General features: G+C 41.8%; 1 protein-coding gene across 3 annotated transcripts in view; it reads left to right on the top strand.

The window, feature by feature from the left end:
• The window catches only part of LOC107382779 (E3 ubiquitin-protein ligase HECW1), a 185510-nt gene extending 169345 nt beyond the window's left edge, over positions 1-16165 (top strand). For all 3 annotated transcript variants that reach the window (XM_015955065.3, XM_015955066.3, XM_015955067.3), the window contains 2 exons: positions 8304-8502; positions 10255-16165. In XM_015955065.3, coding sequence (XP_015810551.3) covers positions 8304-8502; positions 10255-10366 — 311 coding nt within the window. In that variant the 3' untranslated portion in view covers positions 10367-16165. The remainder of the gene's footprint in view (positions 1-8303; positions 8503-10254) is intronic.
• The last annotated feature ends 788 nt before the right edge of the window (positions 16166-16953 follow it).

The raw sequence follows: 16953 nt of genomic DNA, 5'->3' as shown, positions 1-16953 counted from the left end.
AGACTCCCCGCAGGAGGTCGACGTAGTCTCTACATAGTTCTATGCATGGAAATGGAAAGGGGGGGAAAGTGCACGTTTAACCCACTAACATGTACTAACCGACAAATAACCAGCCCCCCCCCCCCCCCCCCCGCCGTCACTTTCACTAACCAAGAGAAACTCCCCCTAGACCTCTAACAGGATGTACTCACTAAAACCTTACAGGGTACTCATGTTACTGTCAACCTACATTCTGCTCTGATTAATGAATCTCTACGTGCAATCAAGACTTTGTCTGAAACCATACATCAGGATATTGTGTACACACGAGTGGTGAGAGATTTGATGCAGGACCTGCTCAGGGAAGTAAGTTCCACGCTAGACAGCTTGGTTGCAAGTCGTATTTCCCCGTACTTGGTACCACTGGACCTGCTCAAAGTTAGCTTGACAGCTGCTACCCCTCTACTGTGCACCTTTCACAAATCCACCTAGCGTACAGCCTAGGTAGTGCAATTCCCATTCACGTTGATGCAGAAAATTAGAACTCGGTTTCCTGTTACATGTTCCCATAATTGTGACACCTCACATCTATAGGTTTAAGTCGATGCTGAACATTGGTATTTGAAAGGACGGTAGGCATTTCCACTTTGAACTAGAAACCTGGCACTCCATCATCTCAACCTTGAACAGCATGACTCAGAGATTGAGATCATGGACGCTTTCCAGGGTTATAACTTTGCCTTCGATTTAGAAATTGACCAACAATTACTGATTGAAGGAACCAAATTTGTTAAGTTCACACAAACCCCGCGTGAACTTACTTTGACGCCCAAGACGCTACATTGACACAGATTATACCACCTTAATCTGCACATTGGTCGCCCTGGGGATGGGATGGCTCATCACGGCCGTGATTGCTTATTCCGCCTACAGGCGTGTTAAGAAACTCCAAGATAAGATGCACTTGCTCACCTACGGTGTGCCTCGTAACTGCGTTCGGGGAGACTCCAAGCGTGAATGTATCTCACCTGTCTAAAGGGGGTGAGCAACATTTTCTTTGTTATTCTGTAACCCGAAGAGTAGTTCTCACTTTAGTCTACCTCACTTATTTATCTGAGTGTTGCAGTATGTCACATTCTTTATAAGCTACACATGGAATGTATGACCTAAGAATGTATTTTATGAGACCTCAAGGTTGCTATGAATTTTCTTGGATGTTATATGTTTTTTTTTTGGGTTTTCTGTATTTTTGTTTCTTACTTGGTCACATATTAACTAGTGGTTATGTGCCGGCCCAGCTCAGTCTGTCAATGACTCTGTCTGACGCACCAGCACATTGTAGTACCTCTTAGTTTTATGGTCCTTGTTTTAGCCCAAAGACTGTCCTATCCACCCTTTGGACCAAAAAGGGGGGGATCTTGGGACCACATAGGTCAATGCGCGTTTGCGAACTATGGACCTCGTACATCACCGCGTGCTCCATAAACTGAACTGTATGGCCGGCGGTGAGATGCCTTTGTGTCCCCTCGTGGAGTTAACCGCCCACCGACCTTCCTCCTTCTACACTACTACCTCTCGCATGGACGACATCATCATTGCGTACCACCTGCGTGAGTGGCTTCTTCTCGTTATGCGCGTTGGGGACTATCCCGTTTCCTATCCTCTTTTGTTTTGTGCCTGACCAGGATCCAAGACAAAGACAAAGACCAAAGGCGCCAGGATCCAAGACAAAGACCAAAGACAAAGGCGTCCAAGGAGACCAACGTCCTAAGGGACAAACCCACCTGTGCTTCCGACAATCAAGTCGACCTACATTCATGAGGAACAAACCCATCTGTGCTTCCGACGATCGAGCTTTGGGCGCGATCCCCGAAACCAAAAGGGGGAATGTTGAGGGTCTGACCTCATGAGGAAATTACTATGCAGTGATTTTCTCCAAAATGACTGTGCTTAAATTGCTCTGAAAAGCAAATAATCACATCAGCGCCAAGAAACTTCATTTCCCATGATGCTTTGCACACGGAAGCATTGGGATGATGTCACCGCTTAATACCAGAAACACGTTCTGCGCATGTGCGGGAGGCGGGAGCTTGGACAGCTTTCCCGCGACTTCAAAGACTATAAATCATGAATGAGACAAAGAAACCTCGTTCTTTTGCCCAGGATACCTGGCGGTAAGGACACGCTTGTCGAACGCTCCGACAACTTGAGCACGCGGAAGCTCTAAGTGCCCAAGTTGAGCCACGAAACCGCTACAAAGCCACTCGAACTCCATCAGGACCTGACTGGGAACGAGCGGAGCTCCATCCAGCTCTCAGAGACGCTGTAAGTTGTCAAACTCAGCACAAAAGAAACTTCGTTCTCTTTGTGTCCAGCCCGTGGAGAAACACTCGTGGAGCCAAACAACGGAGAAAGCATCAAACCGACGGATGACGCTGAAAACTGCGGAGAAAAACGGAGAACCGTCAAATCATAACAGCGGGGGACGCCTCGCTCTTCTGGTGATCAGAAAACTCATTTTTCTCTCTCCTTTTCTTCTCCCGTTTCCTCTATAGTCCAGAATAAGCAATAAAACCGCGCTATTGCTTAAAAAGTAGCTTCGTGTTTTCCTCTTTCGCTCCCAATTCGTCCTTCGGGTCATTTTGAATAAATAAACTGCTTATTAATCATTGTTTGGTATCTTTAAATGTTTTCTGCTTGGCCACGTGGTTAAACTAAAAGATATTATTCGTGATTAATCCTTTGTGTTGTTTCATGATCCTTTGAAATGTTTTGAGTGATTTAAGGTTAAGTTACTGATGATTCTAAGTGCCTTGGAAGTTAAAGTGCAAGTTGCCACTCACACTTTAGCCAGACAAAGGGGTCAGCCATCTTGCATACAGACTCCATTTTAGAAACACACACACATACATACACACAAAACACCTTGAACATTATTTTGAATATACATCCTTTTATTATATCACATGGTTATTATTCATTTATGCCACTGTTTATTCATTTGATAAATTGTTAATTAAACGTTATAAAATTCAGATTTTCGTCTCCAGTAGCTTTGTTGTGTCGAAGAGAAGTCTCTGCTCCGAGGATTCTACGAACTTCAAGAAAGACTGATAAGAGTTTTGGATTCAATTTTTCCCCGGTTGAAGGGGAATGGTGCCCCGTATATCTAAGAATATCTTAATTAATTAATAAATCAGTAAATATTCTACATATTTACAGAATTTATTGAAGAATCCAAAAGTAAGTTGAAGCTTACTAATTGTTCGCTCCTAATAACCCCAACAGCGCGATGCATTTTACCCTTTCTTTGTGTTTAGCTCCCTTTGCGTGATTCTTCAGAACGGTGATTTCTGATACCATCTGGATGTTGCAGCAACAACAGAAGGCCTTGGTTTTGTTCCCCGTAACTGGTGCAAGCCATCCTTTAAAAATAGGGTCCAACTCCCACGCAGGACGATAAACTTGTGTCCGGTGTTGCTTTCCTTTCCCTTCATCCGTCCCTTCTCTGTTTTTCTTTTAAGAATAGATTTAGAAGCCATTGTCTCCTCGCTCGCTCTGTCCTCCTAGCTTAAACGTAACTCGGTCGACGGCACACACGGGCAAACAGGAAAAACTGGCGGGGCCACTGCCACATTATATAACCTTACAGTTTCTCGCGAGAGTAGGCCCTATTGATGTGATTGGGCTACTTATTGTACAGATCCAGAGTCAGTTTTTGTAGTAGACACAATAGCATAAACCTGTAAGGACTGAGGTGAAATCTGACTTCAGAACAGTTTAAAATTATGTAATAGACATGGGAAAGTCACAGCAAAAGATAGTGTTACTAGATGCAATGTGAAATGATCGTACATTTGAGGATTTTTGAAACTATTGATCGTACATCGTACAGAGCCCAAAATTATGGTACAAATACAATAATTATCGTACATCTGACAACACTGGGAGGGAGAGAGGAGGTAAACAGCGAGTTGATCGACTGAACTGATGTCTTTGAGCAAAATTGTACCCCCCCCCCCCCCCCCGGTTTAGACGTGGCGCTCATGCAGGTGTCTCTTTCTGTTCCGACGCTGCTTCACGTAATATTTTCAATTTATTAAGCCTATAATTTATTTTTACTCAGTAACGGATATGATTTAAAATGTAGCGAATTACAATTCTTTTTTAAAAACTTACTCAAGTAAAAGTAAAAGTACAGATTTTAAAAACGACTGAAAAAGTATAAATTTACAAAAAAGCTACTCAATTACAGTAACGTGAGTAAATGTAATTCGTTACTTTCCACCTCTGACAATGACCCTACTTGTAGTACAGCAGTAGAGTTCATGTCTATTAACTTAGAACAGCACGTTTCAGGCACCACACACTAAATGGGCCACACTCTGGATCTTGTTTTTTCTTTGGGACTAAAAATCAATCATTTACATGTTGAAGAGGTTCATGTGAGTGACCACAGCTGCATTTTCTTTAACTCATTCACTGCCATTGACGAATAAAGTCGTCATTTTAAATCCAACCGCTCACTGTCAATGATGACTAAAGTCATGATTTGCAGTTTTTTTTACTGTGTGGGCATTGGAACGAGCCCCCGCGCTGAGAGAACAAACATCTCAGCTCTAAAGCCAATCTTCATCCTCATACGTCACACGTCACATGTTCAGGAAGCAGAAAATCCATGTGTTAGGAGATCGTTTTGGGCCGTTGCTGTAAAAAAAAAAAGTGAGGCGCGAACCGGAAAAGCTTCTGCCGATCACAATTCAACAACGGATTATGAAAGAACGGATAAAGCTTGAAACACGTGAATTCTTCCTGATGTAAGAGGTGAGTCTCCGTTTTGTTTTGGTTGTTTTGGCGTCGACATCATCCTAGCACGCAACGTTCTGTGACTCTTTAAAAAACTGTAAAAACAGTAAGAAACGTGAGAAACGCCAGCAGCTAAGGGCTTTACCGATCAGGAAACGGCTAGTAGTGAATTAGTTAAAGTCCAATCAAATGTTGAATCTGTCTCTCACAACCTAAAATCAAAGAGACGTATCATTAATCAGTCAGCAGTGGATGCACTTAATGCACTGTGATTTATTATCGTGTGATTGTTCGGTGTTAATTTTATATTTCCTCATCAGGTTGACGCAGTTACAGCTTGCTCCTGTTGTATTGTTGTGCCCCTTTTGTTTGTTTGTTTTTCTCTTTCCGCAGGTGTAGAAGCAGATTCTTGTTCATCATTGATTGTTTTTTTTGGGGGGGGAACACCCCCACCCAGTAGCGGTTTTAGGCACGGGCAGACAGGGCAGTTGCCCGGGGCGGCATTTTTTCATGACACAAAAGGGGCGCACAAGCGCGGAGTAAAAAAAAAAAAAGGAAATCTGCGCCGCACCGAGGTTTTCTATTATCTGTCATATGACAGTGTCTGGATTGGAAACAGCAAGTTGGCGCCCCCTGCAGTTGCAGGCGCTCCTGCTGACTGAGAACGTTCACGTGCACCGTGTGTCTATGAAGAACAGGAAGGGGAGGGGTGCGGCGGGGGAATTCACCTCTGCGTCTTTCCCAAATGAATGAGCGTGCAGGGGCTGAATCAACTGTATTAGCATTGCTAAAGTCAATCACATCTTAACGTTCTTCCATATTTCATTCATAATATCATAAACACAGGCCTATAATTCTTTCAGGTTTCTCTGAATTGTGTGAAATGGCCGAATAAAAAAAGGAAAAACAAAACGATTTTGTGGTCACCCCCCATCAAGGTCAAATTGATTAGTCCTGACTAAAGGAAACTTACTGAGTCAGGAGACAAACAGAAGAGATGAACATAAAAAGGCTAAAACCACCAGGTGCCCCATTCAGGGGAAAAAAAGAAAAAAGAGCAGAAAGATAAAGGTATGTAGCTCTCATGATGCATGTTTTCAATTTTTTGAACCAGTTAACTGGGATTTTAACGGTTAAATGCGGTCAACTAATTGCTAACAGAGCTAATAGGGCTGAAATATTTAAACGAATATTCAAATGGTTTGAAAAAAGTCCTTGAATCGTTTTTTACTGATTCAAACTAGGATTTGTTAAATGCTCACTGCAGCTTGTGGCCTGCCTGAACAACAACAAACACATGTTGATCATGTTCACATAATAATAAATAAAACAACTCTTCAAGCAGAAGAAAACTCCCCATTCACCACTAACTATCCTGTTTATTTATTGCAGATGGCTGCACTGATTATTTTTTACATGATTTGTTCTGTAAAAGTTGGCATTTTTGGTAGTCTACAGTTTTTTATGTCAGTTTAAATTACAATTTCAGAGGCAATTCTAAAATATTATGGATCATGATAAAGATCTATTGGAGATCTACCCCAACTTTTGGACTGCTCTGTCAGTCACTGTGGCTCCAGCTGAGAGGAGCTTTTCAAAACTTGATCAAGTCATACCTGAGGTCAGCTATGTTTCAGGGGCGGCTCACTAACCTGGCTCTGATTAGTATCAATCACTCAGTGGGGGAGCAGATTTCATGTGATGACATTATTGATGACTTTGCATCAAGGTTAGGTTTTAATTTTAGTTTGTGTTTTCTATTCTAAGTGCAATGCTGTAGTGATTACCTTTAGTTTGTTACGTGTGAAATATTTTTGCTATTTAGAATATTTATTATCTATTATGTTCATATATTCTTAATATTTAGTTATTGTTTGTTTTTGTATATTTGATTCTATATATTTTGATACAGTATATAATGTATAGTGCTTTACATTCTGACAACTTCATAGTAATTAATGTAAATATGTGCAACTTAGAAAAATGAATGTTCAATAGTCGTTCTAATAAAACATGCCTGTTTGTAGAAAACATGCGTGTGTTCATGCAGGTGGGGTGGTGTGGTGGTGGTGGGGGGGGGGGGGGTTGGGGGGGGGGCGCTCAAAGGGGGCCTCGCCCGGGGAGTAATTCGATGTAGAACCGCCACTGCCCCCACCTCTTCCTTATTGTCTCTTCCTTTCTCTTTCACCTCTGTCTCCGTGTCCGGTCGGAATTATAAAGCATTCAAAAAACAATAACAATAAAGTTTTAAGTATCAGGTGTGACATTAAAGGTGAAGCTTTGATGCTCCACCTGAGAGTAAATCTGTAAGGCTTGTCATCAGCATTCAGACATTAACTCTGTTTGCTTCACAGCCAGACAGCATATGGTGGAAGAAAAATAAATAAATAAATAAATAAAAAGAGCATTTTAAAGCAAATAGCAAAATGTAAAAACCACAGGATATTTTCTTCGCCAAAAGAACTCAGTTTTTGTTTCATCAGACAGCAGCACCTTATTCCAGAATGAAGCTGCTTGTCCAGATGTGCTTCAGCAGAACTCAAGCAGCTCTTTTTGAGCTGTGGGTGGAGAAAAGGCTTCCTCTGCATCACTCACACACACAACACCTCCTTGTGTAATGTGCACCCAGTAGTTAAACGATGCACAGTGACTCCATCTGCAGCAAGAAGCTGTCGTAGGTCTCTGGTGCTGGTCTGTGGGATGACTGCCTGTTCTCACCATTCTTCACTTTTGTTTGTCCCAGATTTATCTCTGTCTGCCACGTGGAGCCTTAACATGAACTTAACTTCCATTTCCTCTATATGTTCCTAACTGTGGAGCCAGACAGCTGAAATCTCTGAGACAGCTTTCTGTGTCCTTCCCCTCAACCACGATGGTGAACAATCTTTGTTTTCAGCTCATGTGAGAGTTGTTATAAGACTCCCATGGTGCTGTTCTTCAGAGAATATTCACAGAGGAGGGAAACTTACAATTGGACCCTTTCTCATACCTTGACTCACCTGTGTATGGAGGTAAAAGGTCACTGAGCTTACCAAACCAATTCTGAGTTCCAATATTTAGTTCTAAAGTTTTTGGAGTCAATAAAATAACAACAGTGTCCAAATTTCTGCATCTGCATCATTTAATTTAAACAATTATTGCACACTTCCTGTAAATCCTACATACTTAGTTTCACTTCTCAAACATCACTGTGTGCGTGTCTCCTTGATGATATATTTAACTAAAACATTTTACCGTAACCAACCATTAATACAGGAAAATGAAGAAGACTAACAAGGCTGCCCAAACTTTCACATCCCACTGTATGTTGCAATTTAGTAGTGTCTGTTGATAATTTTGCATAATTTTTGGTGATTATTTCCTTTACAATTATATGTGTATTTTGATTTGCTGTCTTTTGTCACCGTTTTATGAGTTGTACTGCAACGATTAAAGTTGCATTGGGTTAATTATTTGATTTCTTATTCTAAGCGGTGTGTATTTATTTGTGACACTTGTCTGTGTGCTGCTTTTCCTAGGTTACCACGATGGCCACATAGTGATGCGCTGGTTTTGGGCAGCTGTGGAGAGGTTCACCAACGAGCAGCGTCTTCGTCTGCTACAGTTTGTCACTGGGACATCCAGCGTTCCTTATGAAGGTTTCGCAGCCCTGCGGGGGTCTAATGGCCTTAGACGCTTCTGCATTGAGAAATGGGGCAAAGCCACATCACTACCCAGGTACCTAATCCTGTCCTTTGAACTGGCAAAAGAAAACCTGAGTTTACATTAAGGAACAGGTTATAAATAAACGGAGTAGTTAGCAGGGTTCTAGAGAACCAACAAGTTCCCTTACCAAGGCCTGGATGTAATCTGGCCCTTGGTTCTTATCACTGAAAACATTTTCTCTGACCGACTTTATTTCTGCTGTACAGTGGGTACAAAACATACTCAGACCCTGTCAATTTTTCACTCTTTGTTATATTGCAGCCATTTGCTAAAATCAATTCAAATCATTAATGTACACACAGCACCCCATATTGACAGAAAAACGCAAATCATCATACATTTATGCAGATGTATTAAAAAGATAAACAGAAATATCACATGGTCCCAAGTATTCAGACCCTTTGCTCAGTATTTAGTAGAAGCACCCTTTTGAGCTAATACAGCCATGATGCTTCTTGGTTATGATGCAACAAGTTTCTTACACCCAGAGTTGGGATCCTCTGCCATTCCTCCTTGTAGATACTCTCCAGTTCTGTCAGGTTGCATGGTGAACGTTGGTGGAGCCATTTTTAGGTCTGTCCAAAGACACTCAGTTGGTTTAAGTCAGGGCTCCGGCTGGGCCATTTAGGAACAATCACATTGTTGCTGTGAAGCCACTTCGTTATTTTAGCTGTGTGCTTAGGGTCATTGTCATGTTGGAAGGTAAACCTTTGGCCCAGTCTTGAGGTCCTGAGCACTCTGGAGAAAGTTCTGGTCCAGGATAGCCCTGTATTTGGCCACATTCATCGTTCCCTTGATTGCAATCTGTCGTCCTGTCGCTGCGGCTGAAAAACACCCCCACAGCATGATGCTGCCACCGCCATGCTTCACTGTGGGGACTGTATTGGACAAGTGATGAGCAGTGCCTGGTTTTCTCCACACATACTTCTTAGAATGAAGGCCAAAAAGTTCTATCTTGGTCTCGTCAGACCAGAGAATCTTATTTCTCACCATCTCAGGTCCTTCAGGTGTCTTTTAGCAAACTCCGTATGGGTTTTCAAGCGTCTTTCATTGAGGAGAGGCTTCCGACGGGACATTCTGCCATAAATCCCTGACTGGTGGAGGGCTGCAGTGATGGTTGACTTTCTACAACTTTTTCCCATCTCCTGACTGCATCACTGGAGCTCAGCGATAGTAATCTTTGGGTTCTTCTTCACCTCTCTTACCAAGGCTCTCCCCCAGTAGCTCGGTTTGGGAAGGGTTCTGGTCGTCCCAAACATTTTCTATTTAAAGATTATGGAGGCCACTGTGGTCTTTGGAACCTGAAGTGCAGCAGAGATTTGTTGTAACCATGACCAGATCTGTGCCTTTCCACAATTCTGTCTCTGAGATCTTCAGCCAGTTCCTTTGACTTCATGATTCTCATTTGCTTCGACATGCATTGTGAGCTGTAAGGTCTTATATAGACAGGTGTGTGTCTTTCCTAATCAAGTCCAGTCCGCATAATCACACACAGCTGGACTCCAAAGAAGGTGAAGGACCATCTCAAGGATGGTCAGAAGAAATGGAAAGTACCTGAGTTAAATATATGAGTGTCACAGCAAAGGGTCTGAATACTTAGGACCGTGTGTAAGCAGTAGCTCAGGAGGTAGAGCGGGTTGCCTCATGATCAGAGGGTCATGGGTGGGAATCTCCGTCTGGTTCCAACCTGCTGCATAAATGAAGCTGTTTGTTTTAAGAAGTAATTCACCATTTAACACAGCTGTTCATTACTGTTTCCGTCAGGGCTCACACCTGTTTTAACCGCCTTGACCTGCCTCCATACCCGTCATACACCATGTTGTATGACAAGTTGCTGATCGCTGTGGAGGAAACCAGTACCTTCGGCCTGGAGTGAGAGACAAACCAAACCCCTCTCTGCAGCCCGCTGACTGGGCCTGAAGGTGGAAGGAAAGTAGCCTCGGTTGGCTCGGTAGTTCATCAAGATGTGTGAAGACTACTGGTCCCATTCTGGCAATCCAGTCAGTTACTGTTCAGGTTTCAGTGCCAGTCCCTCACTTAGCTATAAGTCCCTAATAAAGCACCCAGATGGTACAGCATCAGGAAAACAGATGTTTGACATTCCTGATAGAATGTGTGAAGCACTCTGTTGGCTGTTTGTAACAGATCCAGGATTAAAATGAAAGTTTAGTGAATTGACCTCCTATTTCCATACTCAAAGCTCTAAGAGATGAGGTTAGATCATCTCACTGATAGTTTTAACTGTCAACAAACACAGTATATGTCCAGAAATTAAATAAGAGATTAAAAAGATTATTTCTACTGAAAACCTGCACACAATTTTATTTATTGAAGAGGAGAAATAGGAAAATATCCCAGATTAGGGATTTTCACAAGCTAATATTTTATATGAAATCCAATTTAAATGCTTGAATAGACAAAATTCTCAGGTGGACTGAAGTCCATTATTTCAATTGCCACATGCGGTGGAATAGTGAGATGTATTTAATCATTTAACCCAGAAAGACTCACGTGTGTTTGGGTGATTGATTCAATCAAATTAGAGGCAACAGTTCATCACCATAAACACAAGTAGAGTAGAGACCAGACTTATGAGCCCAGAAAACAAAGAACTTACCATTCCGCATAGAACAGATCTCCAGGATCAGGCCAGGACACAACCTAATCCAAGTCCTGAAGAGTCTCTGGTTCTGCTTTCAGTATTTAAACGATAAATAATAAATTACCAGGGGCCTCCTTTATAAAGCTTGCTCATGCACAAAGGTCTGAAAACTGCACAGGTGACTTTCAATCAATCAAAGCTTTATTTATAAGGCGCCTTCCGCAACCCTATCGGGAAGCCCAAGGCGCTGAACATGGTACAAGAGAAAGTTAAATATGGTGAATAAATCGAAAATAAAAGCAATTCAAATTACAAATTACAAAAAAAGGTAAAACATTCTAGTAGAAGACAAATGGGTAAAACAAGGGATAGAGTGAACCAATGAAAACAGGGAAATAAAATCAACATACAAGAGGGCCAAATTCAAACACATTCAGGAAACGCCAAGCGGAGGAGTTGGGTTTTTAGGTGACTCTTTCAACGCAAATCTTTAAAAAAAACGTAATGGGAAAATGTGGCAACTTTAAACAAACTTTGGACCTTGTGTAAGAACATTTAAGAGATTTATAGACCCTCACACACACACACGCACACACACACACACACACGCACACGCACAAAATCAACAAGCCCCCTAATAAAATGATATCTGTAATTAAAATATATTGTTCTTACAATATCTTGTTATTTATATTACATTTATGTGTCTTCAAGTTACTTGGTGCATTAGTTGTGTGGCATGCGACAGCATGCCTAGTGTGAGTCAAGCTATAATTTAAAACTGTGCACCGAAGCAAACCGGGGCGCAGGTGAACCCGCACCTGGTGTGTTCCAGGCATTAGGCTCCGTCGGACCACTTCCTCTTTACGTCGGCTGTGATTGCGCCGCTGCAACAGGACAGCAATAAAACATTTCCGTGCCCAAGTCACGCCACAGAGCCTCAATTTTCATCATGGTCGACATGGTAACCTGAAACCTCCAATAAGCAGGTTCAGAATCTTCATAATGCAGTTTGCATGTAGTGGCTGTGCAGGATGCGGAGACACCTGAGCACATTTCTAGGACAGGTGAGGCTTCTAAAGCAGGAACTGTTGCAGCCGAGCGTGAACTGTGTTTTATAGGCTGGGAGGGTAGTTTGCTTTTTCTGAGCTTACGTTGTTAGGTATTTTCATTTTCCCATCCAGGGTTACCTGAGGGAAAGTTCAACACGCAGGCGTGATATTACTAAGCCGATCGATTAACCCACGCCAATCTTTACCAATAAACTATTTAGACCAGGGGTGTCAAAATCATTTTAGCTCAGGGGCCACATTGAGGGAAATCTAGTCCCAAGTGGGCCGGACCGGTAAATAAAATAAAAAAAACTTCTGATTGTTTTCTTTGTTTTAATACAATCAATATAAAACAAGGCTGGAGCCTGAGGACAGTGTAGTACAAGTACAACACCTGAAGTGTACTTGAAAATTTGAAAAAAAAAAAAAAAATCAATCAATAAAAAAACATTCCTTAGTAATTCAAAGAGCTTACAGATCACATGGCAAGATCAGTTTCATGCAGCACTTAAATTAAATTTGACTCATTTTACTTTACATCTTTTAGCTTTCACCAGCACATCAATATCAGAAGTCACATCCTGAGTGGCAGCCAACTTCAGGATGTGACTCAAGTTCTTGTGTGAGTCTTGAGCGCAGCTTGGTTTTATTTATACTCATTACAGAGAAAACTTGCTCACAAAGAGAAGTTTATTTTCACTCTACATTGTAAAGTATGAAAATAAAGTTTACACAACCATCTCACGGGCCGGATTTAACCCGCTTGTGGGCCGGATCCGGCCCGCGGGCCGCATATTTGACACCCCTGATTCAGACTTTGCAAAGTGGAGAGAGATGAAATGATTCACACGAGTCGGTAGGCAATTCGCTAAAATTACCCAACATACGTAGTTTTATAATTGAGGCCTCCAAAGTGCTTTACACTACAGTCAGTCATTCACCCATTCTCACTGACACTATTGCCACAGCTGCCCTGGGACACACTGACAAGGCCAGGCAAACAGCCACAAACACTGAAGACACAAAAACAAAGGCTCCTGCAGGTTAAAGGCTCATGCATTCTAGAAGACAGACAGGAAGTCCACCATCAGGACCCTCACATTCACTTTCTTCCTTCCGTGTCCCTTTAGTCCAAATAGGGAGGCAGCACAAGCTCCTCTTCAAAGCACTAAGACAACGATGTCATATCTCCTACTAACTGAAGTAGCCGTCGGTTCCAACATAAGGGCTTCTGGGATTCCCTCCCTGGAGACTGACGGTGATCTCACAGAACAACAAAGCCGGAACATCGTGATTTCCTGATGACTATGAATGCATCTGAAGGAGGCTGAAAGATGGTTTAGGCTCCTGCTGAGCAGAGTGATGCCTCTAGCTGATGCTTCTCTGGTCTTCCTGTTTGAAAAGGAACTGCTCAGAATCATATTGAAGTCTTCCTTGACTGCACGATCTCTGGTGTTAGAAGTGGAGCAGACGCTTCAGCATCGTAACTGTTTGAAACATCACGTCTGAATAAAAAACAACTTCTGAAAAAGAATTAAAGTGAGTTATTTTGGACTTCCTTCCTGGAGCAGACTTCTCCTCGTGGACAAACTAATGACATGTATGCAATAGTAATATGTCTGTCATGTTGTTTTGGACAGAGGCTAACTGTAGTGTGTCTCCAGCTCCAGTTATCGAACTGTGCCTCATTTACTTTCTGCCTCAAATGTTGTCTGTGGTGTTGAAACCTGACACAAGAAAAGTCTCGAGTTCTTTTCATTCTTTTGTCTCGGTTAGTGTTGATGTAACTTTCCTTCATCTCTAAGGCAACCTGGTATGTTTAAAGGTGTGGCTGACTGAAAACCCATTTTTACAATGCTGTTTCTGAGTTGCACATGAAAATAGTCACCTACACCTATCTCCTGCATTAGCTTCTTTTAGAAAATGGTGAAAATCTAGGAAAATCCTCACAGATCCACTTCACACTGTGAAATAAAACTCATGGACTCACCCATCTAGACTCACGACTGGGAAGACTGTTGCTGGTTTAAAGTCCGGGAATCAGCAGTAGACGTCTCGGCTAGTTTAAGCTAACCATTAGCATTAGCAACTTCACCACGCAGCAGAACTCCTCCAGGCTTGTGTTATTTGTGGAGATAAAACATCAGCGTTGCAAGTCTGTGGCAGATCTGCGTTGCTCTTATTCAATCCAAGGTGAGATGTTCAGATATCAGGAAATAAGACTCTAAAACCTGCCATCTGAAACTCAACCATGTTGTGGGTCAATTTTAGGTCCAAGAAATGATGCACTGGTATATTTTCCCCGGAGGACGACTCACAAGGAATTAACTCCTACAGGAGACCCCTGCATTTGTGTTGAGTAAACCAGTCAACCACTCCTTTAAGTTTTATTTAGTTTTAAACTTTATCAGAGGGTTTTCTAATAACTACACCTCATGCTATGGAATAAGTGTGGGAATGAATCCAAGAACATGTCATTCATGTTAAAACACAAAACAATGGAACCGTAATGCTCATAATAAACACATAACTGATCCAGTTTAGCCCAGGGTCGTATTTGCTACGTGTTCTCCATATGTTAGCATAGAAGGTGGTCTGAAATGAAGACGGCCTCCCTGGTCTCACCTGCTGGTGCCGGCTGTGTGTGGTAACTGCTGAGGGCTTTACCTGTAGCTTTATCTGTAAAATCCTAATATTTTCAGCCATGAGCTGCTTTAGAATGTAAGCTGAAGCTAACTGCTGGTGTCCACTCCCCTTTTAGACTAACAGCTCATTTATTTGTATATCTAAACCAAGACCCAATACTGCTTAATATACTGTAAAGTTGTATCGTTGTGGCAGAGCAAACTCAGAATATTCCTACTGATATTCATTTATACTAAGATTAGATAAGAGCCAGACTGGGCTAGCACCTTAGCTGCCGTTAGCCACTTCTCTGTGGACCCACAACGGACCACCTGATTGTGTCCAATACAGTTGTACACATTCTGTCCTTCAGGTGTGAAAAGCAGAGAAACCTCCAAGTTTCTAACTAAATACATTTATGATAAAGCAACAAAAGTGATGTTACCAGTAGCAAACTGGATTTGCATGTGACAGCTTTGATTGTGAGCAATGCAAGAATTAGATCACCAGTCAGTGATCGAATTAGCTGGATTATGTTTCCGCTCTCCGTTACTATCTGTGCTGGATCAAGGCATCGGGCCAAGAAAACAACATGACAACACAGTAGTGACCTTTGTTGCAATGTGTGTGTGTGTGTGTGTGTGTGTGTGTGTGTGTGTAGGGGGGGGGGGGGTGTCCACTGCTGAAGAGCTTTCATTCTTTAGATTTAACCATCAGTGTGTTGGACGTCCAACACTAAACTCAACTACATTCCATCATTTTTATCATGATGACAATCTTTTCAGTGACCAGAACCATGCTGTTATTGCAATGTACAGATGTAGAAGATCAAAGAAAAATTGGTTACAGTTTTTGATAGTTTTACAAAAAAAATGTGGTTATGAGTTATTGGGGCTTTGCAGAATGGTCTAAAGGTGGCAGTTGTGCTGGTGGTGGGGGTCATTTGGCTCACTAGCTGCTTACAGTGTAATGATTGTTTAAAATGTGTATGGAGACATTAGATTAAGTCAGAAATATATTTGTTGAATTAAATTTGAATTTTATACCAAAGTATATCTAACCACTAGTAAAACAAATGAGCAGTCATGCTTTGGTGGTGAGGCCTTATCCACCCATCCCCAACCATACTACCACACTGATAAAGCTGTGATTCTCTTTATTTTATCAAGTTTTATTTTCAATAGTCTTTTTATTGAGTAATATTTATAACTAAATGGAGTTCAACGAATGCTCTTGGAATGTTTTCTTTGCTAATATTTGATTATTTCATTAAGAGCATCAACTATGGTTTACCTTCACTTCACGTGAAGTCTTTGCGCCATGTTCAGCGCCTTGGGCTTCCCGACAGGGTCGCGGAAGGCGCTTTATAAATAAAGCTTTGATTGATTGATTGGTTGACTTCTGAAGCCTGTGTGTTTTAATATGTATGTCTTTTCTACTTTCTAACAAACAGTCTGCCTATACAACAATTATGTATGCACATATAAACACGCGCGTGTGTGTGTGTGTGTGTGTGTGTGTGTGTGTGTGTGTGTGTGTGTGTGTGTGTGTGTGTGTGTGTGTGTGTAAGCTACTTGATTTTAGTTAAGGCAGCTACACATGGCCCATTTATTTTGATTATTTATTGTGTCACATATGTTTAACTGTTTTTGGGTGAGGGAAACTGTGTTTAGTGAAGAGGATGAGTACATGCGTTGTAGATCGTGAAAGCCTATTCATTAGTGAGTGATTGGCACTTACACAGAACACTAATCTACTGAATCTAGAAGTCTGAGATTCCTACAGAAAATCACATTGGTGACACATTTTTACATTTATTTATTTTAAGTTGGTTTTAACTGAAGTGAGATGACCCGGTAGCATGCTCCGATCTTTTTCCGTCTTACTTTGTGTTCGGTTGTTGTTTTTTTGTTGTTGTTTGGCTTTTAATTGTGTGTGTGTGTGTGGGGGGGGGGGGGGGGGGTGTTACGTTATACATCCCTGTACAGAATTTTACTATTCTGAATTGACTGAAAGTTGGTTGGTAAATACTCAGGCTGTGCTAGTGCTTGCCATACCATCCAACTGTTTGAGTCTGAATAAAAGTCCTTTTGTTACTGTGCAAGTGTTGTGTGTTTGTTGTGCCAAGGGAAAATTATAAAAGGACCCAGAAATACTGTACCTACCTACACTGCCCAAGAGCAG

Source organism: Nothobranchius furzeri, chromosome 7 (genome assembly GCF_043380555.1).
Source record: "Nothobranchius furzeri strain GRZ-AD chromosome 7, NfurGRZ-RIMD1, whole genome shotgun sequence".
Taxonomy (NCBI): Eukaryota; Metazoa; Chordata; class Actinopteri; order Cyprinodontiformes; family Nothobranchiidae; genus Nothobranchius; species Nothobranchius furzeri.
The sequence above is the reverse complement of the archived record's forward strand: the minus strand, read 5'-3'. Positions and strand labels throughout refer to the sequence as shown.